This window comes from Portunus trituberculatus, chromosome 49, assembly GCF_017591435.1.
Source record: "Portunus trituberculatus isolate SZX2019 chromosome 49, ASM1759143v1, whole genome shotgun sequence".
Classification (NCBI taxonomy): domain Eukaryota; kingdom Metazoa; phylum Arthropoda; class Malacostraca; order Decapoda; family Portunidae; genus Portunus; species Portunus trituberculatus.
In genome coordinates this window covers 14,147,015-14,170,359 of record NC_059303.1, presented here as the reverse complement: position 1 = coordinate 14,170,359, position 23,345 = coordinate 14,147,015, and the positions used below count along the sequence as shown (strand labels likewise).

Sequence of the window (23,345 nt, the reverse complement as noted above, 5' to 3'; positions counted from 1 at the left end):
GTTCCCTACGTGGTGGTGACAATCGATCTGTAGAGGAGACACAATAATTAGTCTTTCCTTTGCCTCCCTTCAGCATTAGAAAGTATTTTTATCATGAATTATTTGTGTGATTAGATGATTTCATTGACATTAGGAAGGGTCTATGGAAGTCAGAAGGATAATAGCAAGACTCTTCACTGTTTTAATTCCCTCATAAGTTTCTAAAGCTGAATAAACTCGACAAATAGTAACCAGAATGACTGTGGAAGCGCGTCATGGTAGTGAAGAGATCAACTTCTTCAGTACTGGAACGTATTTTTATCACGAAGTGTTGGTGTCATTAGACGGTTTCATTGACATTAGGAAGGATGTATGAAGGTCAGAAGATTAATGGCCAGAGTCTTCACTACTTTAATCCCTACATAAGTTTCTGAAGCTGTATAAAATCACCAAATAGTAAGCAAAATGAACATGAAAACCTATCATGGTACTGAAGGGAAGTAGGACTCAAAACACATACACGTGACAGACCCTCTAAGAAACACACACCTATTTACACCTATCATCCCCTTCCATATATTTGTCTAATTTTCCTTTAAAGCTCCGTATTGACATGATTACTGAGTCCATTCCATTCATATACAAAATAAAGGCATCTTATTCGCCTTGTTTCTAGCCTCTATGCATAGTTCTTAGACAGATTAGAGAAAACAATGCATAGAGGGGAAGAATAAGGCGAATACGATATAGGATTAATTTTTTGATGCGTTAAAAGTAGAAAAACAGCGTCATACTACTACTACTACTACTACTACTACTACTACTACTACTACTACTACTACTATTACTACTGGTATTACTATTAATGCAACGATGACGACTACTACTACTACTACTACTACTACTACTACTACTACTACTACTACTACTACTACTACTACTTCGACTACTACTAGTACTTCTACTACTACGACTGCTACTACGGCCACTATTAGTACAACTATTACTATTATTACTACTATTACTATTACAACGACTACTACTACTACTTCTACTGCTACTACTAAATGTTGGTGACTTCGATGCGTGTGATGGGTGGTGGTGGTGGTGGTGGTGGTGGTGGATGGCGTGCGTTCCAAATGAGTAGTGGTTCATTATGAGTCAGCAAAAGTTTAATAGCAGTGAAATTTACTTACTAATATACGTAAAATTGTCTGCGCTTTTCATCCCTTTGTGCGTGAGTGTGTGTGTGTGTGTGTGTGTGTGTGTGTGTGTGTGTGTGTGTGTGTGTGTGTGTGTGTTCTGATATTTTTAGCTACTTCTACACATTTAATATTAGTTAGTAGTTCGAAATTTTAAATGACTGTAGTTTTGGTTATTTCAGATTGCTTTGAAGTTTTATTCTCGATATTTGAGTTTTTGCCTCGAGATATCAAATTTGTCTTATTAGTTTAGTTCATCTTGCACCTTTCATACAGAGAAACTATCGATATTTTTTGTTGTTTTGAGTGTTTAAAAATAATCTATAAATAAATTTATATATAGACTGTGGTTTAACTGAATTTCAATACATGTAATATATTGAAATCTACCTATCTATCTATCTATCTATCTATCTACCTGTGTGTGTGTTGTAGTGAGTTTCCTTATGAGTGTTGCTTGTCTTGCCTTGATTTCAGAAGTGTTGTGTACTGATACGTTGCAGGAATGTGTTGCTAAGCTGCTTCTCCTCTGTATTGCGTGAGTCGCCTTGTGTTGCTTTGTAGTGCGTGGGAGTGTTGCGCGTTTGTGAGGGCGTGGACCTCTTGCTCTGCTTGTGCTGTGTTGTGGGAGTGATGCTGCGTGTGTTGTCTTGTTTAGCGTGAGTATGTGATTGTGTTGCGTGCGTTGTTTTGTGTTGTATGCGTTGTTTTGTGTTGCGTGTGTTGTCTTATGTTGCGTGCGTTGTCTTGTCATGCGTGCATTGTCTTGTGTTGCGTGCGATGTCTTGTGCTGCGTGCGTTGTCTTGTGTTGCGTGCGTTGTTTTGTGTTGCGTGCGTTGTGTTGTGACGCGCGAGTCATGTGTTGCTGCAAAAACGATAGAAAAAAGAATCAAGTTAATTGCACCGTAACTTTCTTTTTCCTCCCAGACAGACACACAGACAGACACACACACAGATAAATGAGAGGAAATGTGTGTATTTTCTTTAAATTTTTGCTTCTATTATGAGAGAGAGAGAGAGAGAGAGAGAGAGAGAGAGAGAGAGAGAGAGAGAGAGAGAGAGAGAGAGAGAGAGAGAGAGAGAGAACAAGGTCTGCATTCACATAAATTTTGCGTCGTCTGAACAGACTCTGGTGTCAAGTCGTGGTGGAATATCTTAGGTGTGGTTGTGAGTCTGGTGGTGTGAAATCAATGGGCGGCGCCAGGTGGGTGAGGCGTGTGGTGGTGGCGGCGAAGAAGGCCTGGATACACACACACACACACACACACACACATGTTAACGTGTCAGTAACACAAGACAGCAGGGGAGCATGGAGTGCGGTGCGTCAGTGCCAGAAGGATGGCACTGAAGGAGAGGAATGGCGGTGCACTAATGACTGCCTCGTGACCACTAGTTCTAACAAGGCAAGTGGTCAGCGCCGCGCCTCTGCCTGTCCTGCTCATGTGCCAGCGTGGCGCGGGAGGCGGTAGGTGAACTGTAGGCCTCACTCATGCAGATACACAAGCGAGGAGGCGCTAACTCTGGCAAAAAGGTGTTAGCGTTCCTTGACGACAAAAGTTTACTAACAGCGCCACGGAGAAAGCAGACGATGTGCGCCGCTCAGCCTCGCGTGGTGTTACACAACGAGTCTCTTTTATTGTGATTATAACGGGAAAGTTGCATCCGCCGCCGCCGGCCACCGCGTGGTGCGAGTTACGCGTAACATCACATTTCAAACATCGGTAATGGCGCGCCGTGCTGCCATGGTGCCGTGCGCCGTGCTGCAGGGAGTCACTTACTAGGCAAAGTGACGACGGAGAAACTTGTACACTCCCTCTTCTCCGCCCCTCCTTCCCCGCCCTCCAGTACGTGCCGCCCGCGTGTGGGCTTTGCGAACACCGGCATAGAGGTGCTTGTGGCGCCGCGCGGCGAGGCGGAGGTGCTTTCAAAGACTGACCAGTGTGTGATAACCCACTTCTGAGTGAGTGACCACAGGAGCTCACTTAACGGGATCAACGGCGTCGTGTGGGCGGCAGGCACTGGGGATCAGGGCGCCGCGATGGGGCGTCGCCGCGGCTCACGGAGAAGCAAGAAATAAGAATGGATAAGGAGAGTACTAGTACTATTGAGCCAGCACTTCACCACACTAGTGACATGACACTTGATCCGCCGCTACTTCATTCATTTCATACTTTTTGTTTAGCGTCCGTGGCGCAGCTGCCGAACTGCCGGACACCCGGACACTCGGACTGCCGGACGCGCCTCTCACGCTTGATGGCGGTAATGACGCCTTTTCTCCACCGTGGTGATGAGGAAGCTCTGCTCAAAATTTTCGTCTCGCGTGCCGGGAAGACCGACAATCACTGCCGCCGTTCAGGCCTCGCTCCACTCCTCTGGCCGCCTCTCGCCCTTCCCGCCTTCCTCTGCAGGGCGCAGTGCTCCCTCTGGTAAGCCCCTCACGCCCCTTCAGATTCCTTTTACCATGCACACACCGCACTCTCCCATGCCTCTGTGCCTCGACCAGCCTGCACTGCCTCACCAAACACTACATCCCTACCTCCCTCCCTGAGTCACCTTCCGCCCTCTCACATCACAGCAAAGCTCCAACAGAACACGAAAAAAAAAAAAAAAGTTGAGCTTGGTTTCTAGAAGAGACAGTTTAACAAGACATTGTAAGTTTGTAGGAATAATCTCAACTTTTATATTTTGTCCAGCCGCGCCATTCACACCTGGCAGGGTGGATGGGGCTATGCGGGTGGCGGTGGTGAGTGGGTGGAGTGGGAGAGGGAAGGGAGAGGCAGTTGTGATGGGGTCACTTGCTACTGCCCAATGAGGTGAGGAATGTCAACTGAGTGTGTGTGTGTGTGTGTGTGTGTGTGTGTGTGTGTGTGTGTGTGTGTGTGTGTGTGTGTGTGTGTTCATTGAATCAATCTTCACCCGTTATTCCTAAATATTTCGTCTTTACAAGACAATTCTAATATCGAACCTACTCCTTAGTCTTTTTCCAGCTGGTGATGGTATCTATTTATCAAACACCTTCTATAATCATGAACATATCGCCCCGTGACTCACTACAGCTCCTCGAAAGTCACCGAGATGCGACACAAACACGTATACCATTGACTTCTTTGGCAGCTCCAGGTAAAGCCGAGATCACTCATAAAGCCTGGCGGGAGAAACATTGCAGGTAACGAAGCGACGAGGTGAATCTCCCACAGGCCCCGCCCTTGTTTGCTCTGCGATCGGCCGCCTGTGACGGTTGACCACGCCATGCACGCCCACGCCATCACCCGTTGTGGAACAGGTTGGCGAGGACGGGGTGCAGAGCGGCCAAGTGACGTCCCCAGCTGCGCCCCACGCCCATATTTGCCTGGCTCACTATCTCCTGCTCTGCCAGCCCGCCCACACCGTTCCTCAGGTCACTGTTTCCCTCCCAAGCATCGCACTGAGTCACCACCACTGTCTTTTTACCAACGCACGTATTCTAAAACTCTCATAAGGACAGTTTTTTTTTAACCCATTCAATAGTGGGACGCATTTTTACCTTGAGATTTGGGTGTGACTAGACGATTTTATTGGCATTAGGAAGAGTTTATGGCCACAGTCTTCATTATCTTAATCCACCACATGAGTTTCTGAAGCAGTATAAAATCACTAATAGTAAAGCAGAATAAATATGGAAACATGTCCTGGTACTGTAGGGGTTAAAAGGCATGTAGACGATCACTCGAGCTCTCAGAATTTATTATTTATTTTAGATGCAATTTTTTTTTCTTTATCAAGTTCATTGTAATCACAGGAGGTCATCAGGAGAGCATTGGAGGCCGCTGTATCGTCCACAAGACACTGAAAGACGAGGCAGAGTGAGAAAACGGACCCAGTGCATGTGATAATGTTCCCCTTACCGGTGCAGTGTCAGTAAATCCCCCGCCTCTCTCCTCTCCCTCCCTCCCTCTCTCTCTCCTCTCCCTCAGCACATTAGCTCCCCAAGTCACGTTCATCGCTCAGTGCTTTACCCTCCTGTCGAGTTCCTGCGACCTAAAAAGACACTGCTGCCGCCTCGCCTCCTGCAGCAGATGTCTGAGGCGCCGCACACCCACTCGCCCACCAGCTTTCACCGTAAAAATTCCTGATAAAATGATCCTCACCAGCCTTTCCCTGACAGCCACGCCCCTCGTCACCACTCATCACCAGGGAGGACTGAGCCACGCCCCTAACCACCACACACATAAATACAGACGCTATCTTAACCTTTTCAGTACAATGACGCGTTTTCATATTCATTCTGCTTACTATTTGGTGATTTTATATAGCTTCAGAAACTTGTATGAGTAATAAAATAGTGGAGACTCTGGCCATTAATCTTTTGACCTCCATAGACCCATCGTAATGTAAATAAAATAATCTAATCGTACCCAAAGCTCATGGTTAAAAAGCGTCCCGCTTACTGAAGTAGTTAAATGCAAGTTAAATGGAATGAACGCTGTATTATTTCAATGTTCTGCCTTCTCGTTGGTTACTTTCATGCTTACTTCATGGCAGACAGACAAAACATTTCAGGAGGTAACCAAAGCATGAAGGATGAACGTAAATGAATGCCTCGCCATCTCATAAAGTAAAGGAAGATTTCAGAAAAAAAAAGCAAAAAAAAAAAAAAGATGATAATTTGATACTTTGCAATTTTGGGAAAAAAAAATTAGAAGGCCGACAAATTTTAGAAGCAAGAAAAAAAAAACTAAACAAGTAGATTGGTTGACCTTTGCCTAATATTTAGTACACCTTTCCTAAAAACTAATCACCCAGAGACATCTTTACCTTTTCCACAGACACCTCAAATCTTTCAACAGTGTACCAATTGCCAAACATATGCTCTTTACTCCTATTCTCTCCTTTTGATGTTTATAAAGATGTCATGCATTGGTTGTGGTGGTGCTAATTGTTCCATATCGCAGTGAAAGGGTTAACTTAAGCGTCTCACCTTCTCACACACCTCTAATCAAGTTACCTGGAATTAATTAAAGATCGTGTCGAATTCACTTCCCTTCCTCCTCAAGTACACATACACAAGTGACAAATGTTCAGTATCTCTCTTCATCACTTGGTTGATATCGAGTGTAAACTGTCTGGAATTACCTTAAGACTGTATCCCAACTTCTCTTCCTCCCTCTCCTCTTTCCTTTCTCTCCAGCACTACTGCACATCTTACCTCCTCCCGCCTCTCTCTCTCTCTCTCTCTCTCTCTCTCTCTCTCTCTCTCTCTCTCTCTCTCTCTTTCCCTCCCACACAGTCTCACAGCTACACAGCCACAGAGACACACAGACACACAGTCCCAAAGTCACAGCCACACAACCACACAGCCACACAGCCACAGCCTCCTTCGTCCCAGTTACCAGCACAACGCTTCCCACACTCACCTGCCACTTATGGAACAGACCAGGTATAACACTTTCTTGCCATCACCTACGACTGTAACCGAGCCAACCACACAACTGGCACACACACACACACACACACACACACACACACACACACACACACACACACACACACACACACACATCCTTCTTTCCTGTACCTCCCTCGCTACCTGGGAATCTATACAATCAATAGATCCTTTGTATTGAAGAAGGACTCACCCCCAACCCGACTCGACCCGACCCGACCAGTGCCTCGTCCAATGATTTTATTGAACGACAGCACCACCACCACCACCACCACCACACTGTCAGGCCGCCAACGTTTTGATATCGTGTTGTGGTGGTGGTGGTGGTGATGGTGGTGGTGGTGGTGGTGGTGGTTATGATGATATTTATAGTGACAGCACTGGTGACGATAGCAGTGGTGGTGGTGGTTGTGGTGATTTTTGTTGTAACAGTTGTATAGTCATAATAACAATAGAGATATTAATAGGAACTACTACTACTACTACTATAATAACAATAATGATAATAGTAATAACAATAACAGTAGTAATAATAATGATAATAATAATAATAAAATAACAATAATAATTACTAAAACATCTAACTATCTTTCCAACTTCCAATTATTCCCATTATTTTCCTCCTTTTCCTCCTCCTCCCTATCATTACCACCATCTCTCTCGCTCCCATACCATCACCACCACCACCACCAAGTTCTCTACATCTAAAGCATCCAAGTATCACTATACACACACACACACACACACACACACACACACACACACACACACACACACACACACCATCCCATTCTCCCTCACCTCCCAACACCTCAGTGAGCAAGACTTTCGCAAAACACACAGAAGAGAAGTAACAGCAGCGTGACTTTACGTAGTTCCCTCGTGGCTTGACTAATATCCACGTGACTCCGAAAGTACTACCATTAAAAGTGTTCCAAAAAAATGGGGGTTGCTGAAAATTTATGAGTGATTCTCTGCTCTGACAAAACGTGTTCAGGCTTTCACTGTCCCCGCCTGGCTGACTTCAAGAGTGAGTGTACCGTGCGTTGTGTGTTACAGTCTGACAGTTTGAAGTTGTGTTGGTTGTCCTGTAGTTTTGCTGTAACACTTGGCTCTCTCTCTCTCTCTCTCTCTCTAAGTTAATTTTCAAACCCCACTGAGATGATTAAATCTTTTCAGTATCAGGACGCGTTTTCATATTTTTTTCTGGTTACTATTTTGCCAATTTTACTCAGCTTCAGAAACATATGTTGAGATTAGAATAATGAAGACTCTGGCCATAAATCTTCAACTTCCTAATGCAAATAAAATCTTCTAATCATACCCAAAAATCAAGGTAAAAATGCGTCTCAGTATTGAAGGGGTTAATGGTGCTTCTTCCATCAATGATATTACAGGTTCCTTACTAAACTTTTAGCGAAATTGTTAGCACGTCTATGAAAGTCTCAAAAAACTGAACCAGAACTTCTTAAATGTAGCAGAGATAACACACAACAATGCTTCAGAATACGCTCCATTATCTTTAGGTGGAATGAGGCTAACGAACCTTCACAGCGGCTACTCACACCTATCCTGCACCAGCCAAGGCGAGCAGAACATCCTGGGTGCTTGCCTTGACTTCACGCGTTATGGGGCAGGTTACGGAGGCACGCCAAGAGGGACACAACGAGAGAACAGGATACAGTTGTGATCTATAGTCGAGTGCCTGTCAAACCTGTTTCCATTACTTAGCTTTCTCTGTCAATAAGAAGTCTTCATATCTGGTAAAACTCTACAAGTTGTCAGCTTTTGAAAGAAGATTGTCTGCACTTTCAGCAGATCAAAGCACTGGATGGTGGAAGACAATGAAACGGAGCCAATGTAGGAACGTGTTACTCGAATCTTGGCCACTGCATGACAACCTGATGACTTAGACAGACGGAGGGAAATGTGTGTGGTAGATGTGACACCATGCAAGTGATAGTGGTAAAAATAGAGTCGGTCCAGGAGGAGGCAAGGATATGTGTGAGAGGAAAAGATGCTGCACTCAAAGGAAATGAGACACAGTGGAGTCCCTAAACCAATCACACCACCGAGTAGCTTAGCGGCATCACGCTAACACTTTCCCCATGCCCCAGGATGGCAGGGTGGCAGGATTGCAGGTTGGCAGGATGGCTGCCCTCAGACCTCACGTGAGAGGGCCCTTCCCTCCATCCTCCCTCCCCACCTTGGCCTCCATCTCGCGGGTCGGGGTCGCCCTCCACTTCCTGTAGGTCTGCCCCAGGTCTCGCCTTTCAGTTCACATGCATTCCTGCCGTTCCTCCCGAAGCCTGCCGGGTCGTGCCGTGACGCGCCGGGAACACTCACGCTTCCGACGCTGCGGGGCGACAGACGTGCCTTCCTCCTCACGTCCATCCCTCACACACACCCACACACCCACACATCCACATCACTCCCTCAGATCACATCCGCCTGTCTCTCCGTCACACCCAGCTCTCCTTCAAACCCACTCCTCCCTCTCACCGGTCCTTTCCTCACACTCATCTCACATCCCTCCCTCCCTCCCTCCTTCACCTCCACCACTATAGCCTGTTCAAAGTCCAGACAAGACGCCGGAGTGTTTAAGAACATAGGGTTGCTCCATCCACTGTTACGATCAATATTTGTCTCCATTCTTATAACTAGAATCAGGAAAGCGCCTTAGGAACATGAATATCATGCATTTCAACCTGTTGAAAGTAATAACACGCTGAAGTGTTTGAGGACATGGGCTTGCACTGGTAAACTTGAATTGGAATACAAAAAACACCTTAAAAACTCAAATAACTTTCACTGAAGCCTGTTGAAAGTAGAGATAACACGCCGAAATTCTACACAATACTGAGGTGTTGGGGAACAGTGCCACGGGCCAGTGCAAAGATCAATGGCTGTCTGTATCGAGTCCCTCGCCAGGTCACCCCGCGACCCTCCCGCCAGGAGCAAACATCATTATCTTGTCGCCGCGCAGACGATGCCACTTATCAACGGCACTAATTACCACAAACACAGCGTACTGCTATGTAAACTACTACTGTGGCTCGTCACTTTCATCCTCCTCCTCATTACAACTGCCATCATCCTCTCTATCATCACTCCCTCTCCCGTTCCCACCTTCCCCCATCACCACCATCTTCTCATTGCCTCCAACACTCGCCTCGCGCCCTCATCACCACCACCACCATCGCCATCTCGGCAACCCAATCACTAGGTCACGCACCACTAGGTTGCTGTCTTGGGACTGTCGCATCTCTCTCTCTCTCTCTCTCTCTCTCTCTCTCTCTCTCTCACACACACCGTAAGACCAGACGATATAGCCGCCATGTTGTTTATTATTTATAACGAGAGAGAGAGAGAGAGAGAGAGAGAGAGAGAGAGAGAGAGAGAGAGAGAGAGAGAGAGAGAAAGACGGCAGGTGTATAAAAAAGTAATAAATAGATGGAGGGAAGGGAAGGAAGGGAAGAACCGTGAGGGATCAATACTCCCCCTTGACCCGCCCCTCCCTCGCCACCTTAATGACTTGTACCGCGCCCCTGCTCACCTGGCCTCACCTTCACCAGCCTAACCTAACCTAGCATTACCTTACCTCAACTCGCTTACCTCTACATTACCTCACTAACCTTATCTAACCTTCCATTAATTAACTAGACTTGACTCAACTAACCTAATCTAACCTAGCATTACTTAACCTCAGCTAGACTATACTCGTTCCACAGTAAGATGACAGCCCCTCCCATCCTTTTTTTTTTATAGCATTACATTAACCTTATTTAATTCCATTAACTATCTTCAATAACTACCATTGCATTACGTGACTCTTAACTAACCTAATCTAACCTAACCTAACCCTACCTCACCTAGACTACCATTACATCACCTGACTAACCTTAATCAACCTTCCACTAACTAACTCAGCCTTAACTATACCATTGCCTTACTCTTAACTAACCTCATCTAACCTTACTTACCTTACCTCACCTTGACTACCATTACATTCATTACCTAACTAACCTTCTAATGACTAACTCCACCTTCAAGCTACCTGACCTGACCTAACCTCACATCACCTTACCTTACCTTGACTAATTGTACCTTACTCATATATATCTTGACTTGGTAATATGCCTAACTTTACCAAACATAACCTGACATTAAGTACTTTTATCCTTAAATTTACCTGAGCTAACTTTAATCAACCTTTTTCCTAACCTAACTTCATCTAAATTGACCTAATATGACTTAACTTCACCTCCCCTTACTCAAGTTTCTAACGCAACCTGTTCTAAGCCATCTAATTGTATCCACACACACACACACAACACACACACACACACACACATAGCTTTACCTTACATTATCTATCCTTAGTCACGCCCTCCCCAGTGCCTCGCAGCGTTTCGTCATTAGCAAAGGGGAACTTCTTGTTATCTCCTCACCACCAAGGAGCCAAAACCACGCATGCTCCCTCTTCCTCTTCTCCTCTTCCTCTCCCCTCTTCTCCTCTTTCCTCTTTCCCTCTCCTCTCTCTCTCCTTGCCATTAACTCTCACTCACTACACTCTTGACATCGTTCCCTCCCATCTCTAGACATCCGCCTTCTCTCTCTCTCTCTCTCTCTCTCTCTCTCTCTCTCTCTCTCTCTCTCTCTCTCTCTCTCTCTCTCTCTCATGTAGGATAAATGAAAAATGTTTTGGAAGGGAAATAAGTGTGGGAATTATGTTCTCTCTCTCTCTCTCTCTCTCTCTCTCTCTCTCTCTCTCTCTCTCTCTTTCGTAGGATAAATGACTAAATAATGTTTTGGAAGAGAAATAAGTGTGGGAATTATGTTATGTCTCTCTCTCTCTCTCTCTCTCTCTCTCTCTCTCTCTCTCTCTCTCTCTCTCTCTCTCTCTCTCTCATAGCAACACCACTCCCTGGCTTCATATCCGCGCCTCTCGTCACACAAAAGCCAGATGTTGTCTTGCCGCAGTGTTTCAAGGCGCTGTCCTCTCTCCTAAGCACTACTAATTTTCAAAGGCCACAGATACGACGAGCTGGGTTTTCATGAGTGTTCTGAGGTGCTGCTTCTCTTATAAGGACTAACTAGATACTCAAAGCTTCTAGTAATGCCTCTTTCATGGCTTATTTTGTATTTTTTTTTGGGGACGTTACATTTCAAGCAGACTATTTTTTAACTTATTTGTGTTTGCATGTATTATTTTCATTGTGTAGAAAGACCACTGATATGATTAATTGTGTTTCCAGGAGTATTTTCCAGAATGATTTAGAATTCTTGTTGGACTCTCACGTGTTTAAACTTTCACTGTAACATTGAAAACATTCTTAAAAATATCAACAACTTGCTCTCGATATGATTAACGTGCAGACTCCTTATTAACCCCCCTTCACTACTGGGGCGCGTTTTTACCATGAGTTTTTGCGTACGATTAGACGATTTTATTTACATTTGGAAGTGTCTCTGGAGGTCAGAAGATTAATGGTCAGAGTCTTCACTATTTTAATCCTCACATAAGTTTCTGAAGCTGTATAAAAACGCCAAATAGTAACTAGATTGAATATGAAAACGCGTCATGGTACTAGAGAGATTTAAACTCAAAATACAATCATGAATCTATCCTTTGAAATACTAACAGACTCTACAGTAACTCAATGAACGTGTAAAACCATTGTTAAATTTTCAATACTATGACAAAAACACCTTTGAAAATCCCCGTTACTTCCGCACCGGCCTGTTGAAAAAAAATATCATACTATAAGGATCATGAAGACACCACTTTAGTACCATGGCACGTTTTCATATTTATTCTGCTTACTATTTGGTGATTTTGTACAGCTTTAGATACTTATGTGGGGATTAAAACAGTGAAAACTCTGGCTATTAGTCTTTCAACCTCCATAAACCTCCCCTAATGTAAATAGAACCGTCCAATTATACCTAAAACTCATGGTAAAAGATGCGTCCCTGTTACTGAAGGGGTTAAAAGCCTCAACTACACCATGTTAACTATTACATCCGACTCTGACACGAAAAAATGTGAGCACCAAGATAGCAGGGAGCCTCACCATGACGCGGCACCAACGGCACATTGCGGCGCTATAAACTTGGAGATGATGCAATGAAAACTGAGGTGAGGGGTTACACGGTCATTCCACCTCTCTGCCCTCCCTCCCTCCCTCCCTCCCTTCTTCCCCTCCCCAGCCTCCCTACCTCCATCCTTCCCTCCCTTCCCTCGTCTCCCTCTGTTACGACTCTCCACCTCTCCATCTTTCCTTCTCTCTCCTCCATCTCATTTCTCAGCTTGATGTAATTTTTTCGTCTTGAGCAATTTCTCTCTCTCTCTCTCTCTCTCTCTCTCTCTCTCTCTCTCTGTGTGTGTGTGTGTGTGTGTGTGTGTGTGTGTGTGTGCGTGTGTATGAAGTCTCTTTCTCTCTTTCCATTCACACACACACACACACACACACACACACACACACACACACACACACACACACACACACACACACATCCACTCTTTCAATGATCCCGGAACAACAACAACAACAACAACAACAACAATGCCATTATTTCCTCGTGAATGTGTCGCTTCAATGCAAATGTGCCATTCTGTTAAAACTGTCCACGCCGCCACGCCGTCACGAACCAAGACGGCCGTGAGTGGCGAGTGGTGAGTGTGGTGCTAAAGTGGTCAGGTGTTGCAGCAATATCACATCAATACTGGCAGTGTGGTGCGCAAGGCCTATTGTTGTGCTTTAAGTCGGAAATTGTATGTCAGTGGTCGAGATACGTGCATTTGTTTTGTCACAGCGTCGACCTTGCACTCCACCGCAGCACACCCCAGCCACCCCCAGCCATAGGAGCTTTTTTTTTTTTATTTATTTGTTTTTTTTTTAATGCATGAGGGGAAGCCGGCCAAGGACGACAAAAAATAAAAGAAAAGGCCCACTTGATTGCCAGTTCATTTAAAGAGTTATAGAGTTATCCAAAAGTGTGAAACATTATGTCTTGAAAGAGATTGCCACGCTGCGTCACATCAAACCACGCCACGCCACGCCACGCCACGCCACGCCACGCCTCTATCATCGTCACTACTTTCATATCTCTATTACTTTTTATGATCATTAGAATTTGGTGGTTAAAAATGACAAGTTTTGTTTTAAATTTTGAATATTACAAACATTTTTTTTTTTACTTTGCAAAAATAAAGGTACATAAACCGCTATGTCCACCTCTCTCTCTCTCTCTCTCTCTCTCTCTCTCTCTCTCTCTCCAGGAAAAAAATATTCAGGAGGAACGAGAGAGAAAGAGAAAGAAAGAGGGTGAAGAGAGGAAGGAAAAGAGAAGAGAGAAGGAAAAGTGAAGGGAAGCGAGGGGTTTCCTAGATAATTGTCTTCCTCCTCCTCCTCCTCCTCCTCAAAAAAACTGATTTCCCATTATTTTGTTCTCATTGAAGTTGTTGTTGTTATGGTGGTGGTGGTGGTGGAGGTGGTGGTAATGGTAGTAGTGGTGTGTGTGTGTGTGTGTGTGTGTGTGTGTGTGTGTGTGTGTGTGTGTGTGTGTGTGTGTGTGTGTGCTCGCGCGCGCCTCATTTGACCTCTTCACTTCCGCACTTCCTGTTTCTTGTTCTTTTCTCTCCCTCTTTCTCCTCTTTCTCTGCAATCTTCTCGGCATTGGCCTCCCACATATCTCTCTCTCTCTCTCTCTCTCTCTCTCTCTCTTGGTATTCCCTTTCCTTCCCTTTCATTCATAACCATTAAGTTTTATTACCATTAAGTTTTATTAAGTTTCCGTACCGTGGCTCTCTCTCTCTCTCCCTCATCTGGGCGTATCTTTGCCTTCTCCTTGCACGCGTACAGTATTTATATCCCTCGCTGCCCAACCACCCTCAAGTTACCCTCGCTTTGCCGCCCCTAACACGATCAATTGACTGTCTAAATTTACCTATCCTTCCCTTTCCGGCAGCCTCCATTAAACCACGCACCGCCCTCCGTAGTTCCACGCCCTCCTTTCCTCCTCCTCCTCCTACTAGATTTCACCTTCCTCTCTTCTTTCTCGAAATAACACACCTCAAGCCATTAATTGCACCGCACGCTCATTACTTCCGTGTGTAATCTCAGGTAAAGGCAACCAAGCAGCCCCTCCCAGGTTTTCCTTGCCACCGCCCCGCCCCGCTCAGCCCCGCCCCGTCCAGCCCCGAACTTACCTAACCTAACCTTATCTAATCTAACGGAGACAAACCTCAAGGAAATACGTGAATGTGAGGGAAATACAGGCAAGTGTGTGTGTGTGTGTGTATGTGTATGTATGTGTGTGTGTGTGTGTGTGTGTGTGTGTGTGTGTGTGTGTGTGTGTGTGTGTGTGTGTCCAGCCGGTACAGTACGAGTGTGTTCTTCCGGTCATTGTTGAACGTGAGACCTCCATGGACAGTCTCTATCACTCCCTCCCTCCCCCGCCTCCCTTTCCCGGAGCTTCTCTCTCTCTCTCTCTCTCTCTCTCTCTCTCTCTCTCTCTCAAAAACTATACTTATATAAATTACTCGTGTAAACTGGGAGAGAGAGAGAGAGAGAGAGAGAGAGAGAGAGAGAGAGAGAGAGAGAGAGAGAGAGAGAGAGAGAGAGAGAGGGAGTGGAGAGGGGTCTGTGTCTTCAAAACATATAACCATATAACCAGACTACTTCTAATATGCTGTAGTGGAATTTTGTGTGGTTTTCAGCGGTGTTTGTTTGCTTTTGGTGATGCTTGCCATGCACTCTACACAACCGATAATACAAAAAAAAAAAAAAAATAAATGAATAAAAACACCAGGAATTATCTTCGGCCTTTTAATCCCTTAGTACTATGGCGCGTTTTGATATCTATTCTGCTTACTATTTGGTGATTTTTTACAGCTTCAGAAATTTATGTGGGGATTAAAATAGTGAAGATACTGTCCATTAATCTTCTGATCTCCATAGACACTTCTAATGTGAATAAAATCATCTAATCACATCAGCAATTCATGATAAAATTGCGTTCCAGTACTGAAGGTGTTAAAATTGTGCATATGAGAGAGTAGAGCGTTCAGAAGATTATGACTGCAGTACTTGAGGCAGCAGTGAAGGGGGCAAACTAATAAGGGACCCACACCACACAAGAAGGCAGCGTGTATAGCAGCGTACCCATGCACAGTGGCGTGAATTGGCGGTGCTGGGGCTGTCATGTGCGACCCTAGTGACCGTGACGCACCAAGCCGGTCCCTCACCCCAGTAAACATTGCCAACTGTGCTGTCCTGGCTTTGTTGGGTCACCACATTGTTATTGTTATTATATTGACCACAACAGAATAGACTACTTGGCTCAGTAACATTATGGGTCACGTAAAGATGATCTAATCGAGCTTAAACTACCCAAACTCTAAATCCATAAAAGCATCCATTAAATTCTCCTATTGACACAAAATTATGCAACCTGAAATATCTGAGTGAGATCTTCGTGTGAGATTGAACGCCTCCTACTTCACAATGCTGCCCGTGCTCTCATCCCTTTCCGTGTAATATCTCTACTTCCATGGCCTGTTATAACACAAACTCAGAGCGTCTAAGAATACGAGCCTAGTTTTCAGTGTCAGCCTCTACTACTACTATGTATGTATGTACGTACTACTTGTGATGCACAGATACACAGTTTAAGTCTGGGCACTTGCCACGCCACCGTTGAGGACGCAGCCTGGGGAAGAAGACTGACAGGTGTGTGCTGCGTTGCGTCATTGTCTTTACACGCGCGCATCACACGTGTGGCAGCTTCATCACTCGCATCACCCCGTCCCCCGTCCTGCCCTAACTTCAGACTACTGTCCCGCTGTACCAACAATATTTCAACCCTGAATGAAGTCTGTCAACACACATGCTGCAGCATCGAGGCCTAGAGATCAGCTTCATTACCATCGATCTTTTCACCGCGAGTCACCGTGCTGGCCGCGACCCCTCTATCCGCGGAGGCCCCTGAGACCCTTAGGACCTCTGAGACCACTGAGATCACTTAGACCACTGAGACCCCTAGGACCCCTCAGATCCTTGCCTACCGGCCGACACTTGTGCAGGGACTCAAAATGTCTTTGTGACTTGGCCGTCCAGAAATATAACTCCTCCACCACACAGCCCCATCGCATGGTTACTGTCACTGCCTCTACCCCAAAGATGATATATATATATATATATATATATATATATATATATATATATATATATATATATATATATATATATATATATATATAACAAAAATACTTATACGAACAAGTTCAGCGCATACAAGCATATAGCGCATAACGAAAATAAACATGTTACACACACACACACACACACACACACAATAGAGGAAGACAAGGCAATGCATAACATAACATAACAACATAAATAATAGGATAACAAAGGGCCACCAGGGCCCATCTAGGTTATCCTGTATCAGTCGCACAGCGACCTCGTCATCAGTACTTAAAGATACACTTACAAGTACACAATACATTACATACTAATTCTTAATATTTGGCCCATTAACAGGGCTAAGTCCTGCAGCGAATTCCTCCACAATCTGTGATCCCCATACATGGGGATCATGTCTTGTTTAACTATAGTAAATTTCTTATAAAAACTATCATGCAACGCTATACATAATTATAAATCTAATAAATTTAAGTGCTTATCTAATCTGTTTTTAAACATTGTCAAGCTAGTGCTATTTACAACCCTCTCTGTCAATGCATTCCAGAGGTGTACCACCCTATGACTAAAGAAATATTTTCTTCTATCTAACCTGCAGCCTCGCTTTCTAATCTTTCTGCCATGATTTCTAGTCCTACGTCCCTCCTCTAAGGTAAAGAAAGATCTCACATCTATGTAGTTTGTATCTGAGAACATTTTAAATAACTCTATCATATCCCCTCTTATACATCTCCTCTCAAATGAAAACATGTTTAATTCCTTTAATCTATCTCTATACTCCAGGCGCTTTAACGCTGGTATCATCCTAGTTGCTCTTCTCTGAACTGAAACAACAGGCTGATTCAGTCTTCCTTCTCAATGAATATTCTACAGAAATTATAATTATTCTGCGTGAATGTTATTGTATTCGTGCATGGGTGTGTTGACAAGTGTGCCGTTGTAATGGATGGTAGTGAAAATAATTATAGTGGCGGCGGTGGTGGTACACTAAACAAGGCGACGGTAAACAAGTAGTTATGTTTACCTCGCTGCTCTGCCATGCCTTTCCTTTGTTGACCACCCTCACCTCACTTTAGGCACGCCCACGGCCACACCTCATGACAGCAGGGAAGCCACGTGACAACATACACGAACATGACAAATGATAAACACACATCGTCTTGCTCCCTTACACTCCGCCCCCCTCTCACTTGTCAAAACAACACAAACCAACACTCACCAGTGATCGCGGCGGCCACCGGACCCTCACTGCCGGACGCTGCACCACTGACACGACACACACACGCACACAGTTCCTGGTGACAGTGATTACAAGCCAGCAGAGTCGTGGCAAACTATCAAGGAAGCTGACACACGCGGGGCAGGGATGGAGCGGAACCGCGCGGCCCGGGCTGTGGGGAGGAGTGGAGCAGCAATGTTACCTCTGTCTCAGTCACTGGTGGACTGGCGCGCTACGGTCCCACAGTGCTCGTGGCGGTGGTGGAGACCGTGGCCACAGTAAGGGGTGAGCGGGGCCGGTGTAGGTTCACCTGAGGTGCATCGCCCAGGTGTAACAGATTGATATGACTAACAGGAGAAACGCTATCAAGATTTGTAAGATGTTTATAGGCTTAAGTAGCAGACTAACATTTCTAGGTTACCACTATTATTGATAGGATTTTAAGGGATGTCCAGCAAAGATAAACTATTTCATACATCTCTACTATTCAAACTAATACCTGGTAGTTACAGTATTGAAACCATTAACTATTATGTACTGCAACTACTACTAGTAACTATTTCACTTAAAACCCTAGAAAAATTACAGGAATTTGGGATTTAAGCGGTGACTCAAACAAAGTTGTAAAAGAAAACCAGATTCTATTATTAGAAGATAGACTGAAGTGAAACAAACCAACACTATTCCCTCCCTCCCCCATCCCGCTACAATCCCCCAGCAGGGGGGCAGGCAGGGGCGGGGCGTGTTTTGGTGAGGAAGACTTTACTTTGGCGGATGGGCACTGCTGCTGTGGCGCTGACACATCCAATAACTGTCAGGGCAGACACACAGAACAGGTGAAGGAGACACACGGCCTTCAGTGTGTCCATATACTGCACTGGAATGCTTCTTCCAGTTAAATATCTGTTTGTTGTATTTAATTCCTGCCACAGCGAGGAGTTGATTTGCTTTGTAGCATTCAGTGGCCTGTACAGTAATCCCAATACTGTTGGTTGTGATCCTTCCTTAATTTCCACACGCAGTAACAGCTTTGCCATCTGTTCCAACTTCACCGTTAAACAGGAGGTAAGATAATCGTGGACAGGAGTTAAAGAATGAATAAGTCTGTCCTAAAGATAAAGAATTAATTTACAGAAAATGTCGTTGTTTACGGGTATACTTATATATATATATATATATATATATATATATATATATATATATATATATATATATATATATATATATATATATATATATATATATATATATATATATATATATATGATGGGGAGGTGTTGCTTGCACTCTGTCTTGGTAAGCGACTGGAGGGATTAGCATTACCACATGAAGGGTGGGTCAGTGACTGGGTGAAGGCAGTGTTTATCAAATCAGTCAAACGATACCAAACACTCAGTTGTATCCTGGGACACAGCCACACCAGGGGGAGAGTACCCTAATCCCGCCATTCTCTGCCGTGAGTGAGGACTCGTGCCTGTAGCAATCTTGAACAGAGTATAATAATAGTTTTTCCTTTAATCCTCTTGTTTCTCCCCTTCATTCTCCGCGGTTTCTTATTTGCCATTCCTCTCATTTCTCTCCCTCTCCTTATCACATTTCCCAGTGAGGAGGTGCAGACTGCCTCCCACATCCTCCTCGGAGTGCTACGGTCAATAGGTACTGTACTGACGCACCATCGATCACAAAAGAGAGAGGGAAGGTTTAGGGTTCGAAGCTTCCATTGTCTATATTCCCTTTTTACACCAGCAAGGAGGAGAGGGATCCCAGAATGTAACCCTCTGTACTCCACTTTTACAGCACCATTTTTCTCTTTCTTTTTTTCTATCGTTTTCTTTTTTCTTTTTCCAATATGCATTTCTCTGTGAACTCGCCTGTAACCTACTTCCAGAGAGAGAGAGAGAGAGAGAGAGAGAGAGAGAGAGAGAGAGAGAGAATTACCTAGCATATCAAAACAACAAGCAGGAATAATCCACACGAGGAAATCCATCTGGAAATTACATAATGAGTTTTCCTGGTTTGTAATTTCCGGTTGTTCCAGAACGTACTTTACTAAATATACTTCGGATGCAATACATATCCTAGCCAGTGCCATATATAGGTCTATATTCTACTCTCTCTCTCGCCCGTATTCAAAAAAACCTTGCTCTCTCACCGCGACAGTTTTCCAAGGCCACAGAGAGGACTAGCTTGGTTTTCAAGTGTATTTCTCCTTAAAATAATCTAGAAATCTTGCCAGTCCATCACTGAAGCCATAGAAATACCCTTAAAAACATAAACATCTTTAACTAACTAAAGCCTTTGTAAAGTAGTGATGGTGAGAGAGAGCAAAACGTTTCAGAATACATACCAGTTTCTCTCTCTCTCTCTCTCTCTCTCTCTCTCTAACGCCACAGAGATAATTAGCTGTGTTTTGAAGAGCGTTTCTCCTGCTAATAATGCAGAAATCTTATTAATCTATCACTAGAACCTTAAACATCACCCTTAAAAACTCCTATAACTAAAAAAAATGTACAGACTTTTGAATGTATATAAAGGTGAGGCGCTCGTGACCAGATACAGGCAAGTGATAGAAGAGAGGGGTGGTGGAGTGGTGGGCTGGTGTGGTGTTACTTAATATGCAAAGGGAGACTTAAGGGAGAGGCAGTTTACGGCATTCCTCACATCTGCACTTACTAATCTTCTGACGAGTGTGCGAAAGAAGAAAGAGTGAGTGAAAAGTAAAAGAAGAGAAGGCACGAAATATTGTATGAGAGAAGTTTTTAGGAGGTCACAGGTTCCAGTAATGTTATGAGGGTGATTTATGTGAATGGTGCCCCACTTTGAAGATTTAGCACGGAGGTTTAAAAATACGTACGTGGAACTAGAAGGACGTCTCGCTTGTTGGAGATCCGTGCGGGTATATTTGGATTTGGATTTGTTAATGGTTTGGGATTGCGCTGTGACTGTTTTCAAGGCTCATTGAGATGGTTGGTTATATTCCCTTGTGTTGTTCAAAATTGACAAGTTTCGCTTATAAAATCTCTCTCTCTCTCTCTCTCTCTCTTTAGTGGTATAAAATCATTCCTAAACTATCACAAGAATAAGTAAAACATCCTTGAACACTCCTATAACTTCCACTGAAATCTGAAGTCTGTGGGAAGTTAAGATGATTTGATGAAATGTTTGAGAATACAGATGTTCTTAATGGTATTTCATCTGCAGCTGGATTACTTATGTCTGCAACTGTCCCAGTCCACATTTATTTCAATGCAGCCCACGCCAATGCTGCGCCCACAAGATGAATATATGAACGTTATCCACTCTGATCCCGCAAACACACAGCCAGTCCACCTCTTCCCGGTTCAATAAACTTTAACACTCGTAAATTGTTCAGTGGCATTAGCAATGAGCCCCACAGTTCACTTTTATTTATACATCGGTTTATGTTGCCGCATTTTAAAGAGCATGAGCCAATCACAGCATGACTTCTCCAAAGTTAGGCACTCAGCTGGACAAACTCCCACGATCACCTGCCCGCAGCTGCCAATGTCACGGAACGATAATGTCACGTATTACCACACCATCACTCTAATTGCTGGCGGTACAAAGGCTGGTCTGTGAGCTAGTTTGGGGTCTGCATCTCCCCTGGCGGCGGATTCCTGAGTCTCGAACAATGTGTAACTGGTGATTGAGTTTGCATACAATTCTGAGCCATTGGTTATAGTTGGTGATTGTCAGTGAAGCAACACCTGTGTAGTGTTGCTTGGTGACGATGGCAGATGACGCAGTGACGCGCGCTTGTGACGGAGAGTAATGTGACGTCTTTACGAAAAGCAGGAGGTAAGTGAAGAGGTATCGATCATCCATCACTCGCTTTTTCACGCACCGGGGAATAAATTCGAGTCCCTTGGTTCCCTTTCAGAGGAGCAGCGCACACCAGACATGACATTTGCTCAGCCATCACCGGCGGGAGTGGATCACCAGAATAAACATGGAGATTTTGCCTTTGAACGCACACAAGTATAGCGGAGACTTATAAAGCATTACGGCAGCAGCATGCGTGGCGTGTCGGGAAGAGTGGCGTGCTGGATTTGAGGACGGAGAGACGGGAAGGAGTGAGGTGAGGCCCGACACCGCCACCATCACCACCACCGCCACCACCGCCGCCCGTCACCTCGCGGGGCTCAGGCTGTTTGCTGCGAAATCATTGCATTACAGGTCACGTGTCGATGGCTGACGTTAGCATTAGCACCCCAGCGCCTGTCACGTCACCTGTCACACCACATGCCGCGCCGTAATGCCTCACCGTCTGCCACACGCCCTACCACATTCCCGGCCATACTACCGCCACACGCCTGCCATATTGTCACCACACTTCATGCCACACTGCCGCCACAGCCCTGCCACACTGCCGCCACATGCCCCTGTCACACTGCCGCCGCACGCCCTGCCACACGCCCTGCCACACTACTACTATATGCCCCTTCCACACTGCCGCCACACGTCCCTGCCGCACGCCCTGCCATACGTCCTGCCACACCACCACCATACGCCCTGCTACACTACCGCCATACGCCCCACACTGCCGCCACACGCCCTGCCACACTGCCGCCACACGCCCTGCTACACTACCGCCATACGCCCTGCCACACTACCGCCACACGCCCTGCCACACTGCCACCACACGCCCTTGCCACACTACTACCATACGCCCTGCCACACTACCGCCACACGCCCTGCCACACTGCCGCCACTTCATTCCGCCGCTCCGTCTCTACCTTGCCGTGGAATTTTAACATAATTAGGTCAGACGCTCAATACGTGTATGTTTAATGAGCGACGTTCGAGTCTGGGCCAAATGACGGGAAATTCTGGAGACTCGAACTCGTGACCTTGAGAGGAAGTGACATGCTTGGGAAATTGAACTAACTTTGGGTGGAAGATGAGATGAGAGGCGCGGTCATGTGTGTTTAGGTGAGCGATGCAAGCTGAGGCCGCGAAGGAGATGCATCATGGACAAGAAATCAGATCTAAGGGTAGGAATGTTGCATGAATTAATTAAGAAAGAGTAAGAGGAGAGCCAGCAGGACACCTTTAAGAAGTCACCTGGGAATGGGAAGTGAGGCGCGTGTGTTTTGCGTCGTCGTCCCAGTATGCGACCCCGAGACGCTGCTGTTGTTCCTATCTATACAGTCTTGTGAAGGTGGGTCCGTATTCAGAGACACTTTGCTCTCTCACCACGACTGTTTTCCAAGGCCACAGAAACGACTAGCCGGATTTTCAAAAGTGTTTCTCCAGTTAATAATGTAGAAATTTTGACAGGCTGCCTCTA

At 45.1% G+C, this 23,345-nt stretch overlaps 2 protein-coding genes across 2 annotated transcripts in view; one reads left to right on the top strand and one right to left on the bottom strand.

Annotated features, from left to right (window-relative positions):
- LOC123499338 (serine/arginine repetitive matrix protein 1-like) overlaps positions 1–18,271 on the bottom strand; it is a 72,895-nt gene extending 54,624 nt beyond the window's left edge. Inside the window, 2 exon segments of the mRNA XM_045247220.1 lie at positions 1–27; positions 18,035–18,271. The exon segment at positions 1–27 is cut by the window's left edge and continues 16 nt beyond it. The gene's annotated coding sequence lies outside the window, so the exon portion shown is untranslated.
- Positions 18,272–22,310: 4,039 nt separating this feature from the next.
- Positions 22,311–22,814, top strand: LOC123499280 (putative uncharacterized protein YHR217C). The gene has a single exon (XM_045247080.1). The coding sequence runs from the start codon at positions 22,311–22,313 to the stop codon at positions 22,812–22,814; it is 504 nt and encodes a 167-aa protein (XP_045103015.1).
- Positions 22,815–23,345: the final 531 nt, after the last annotated feature.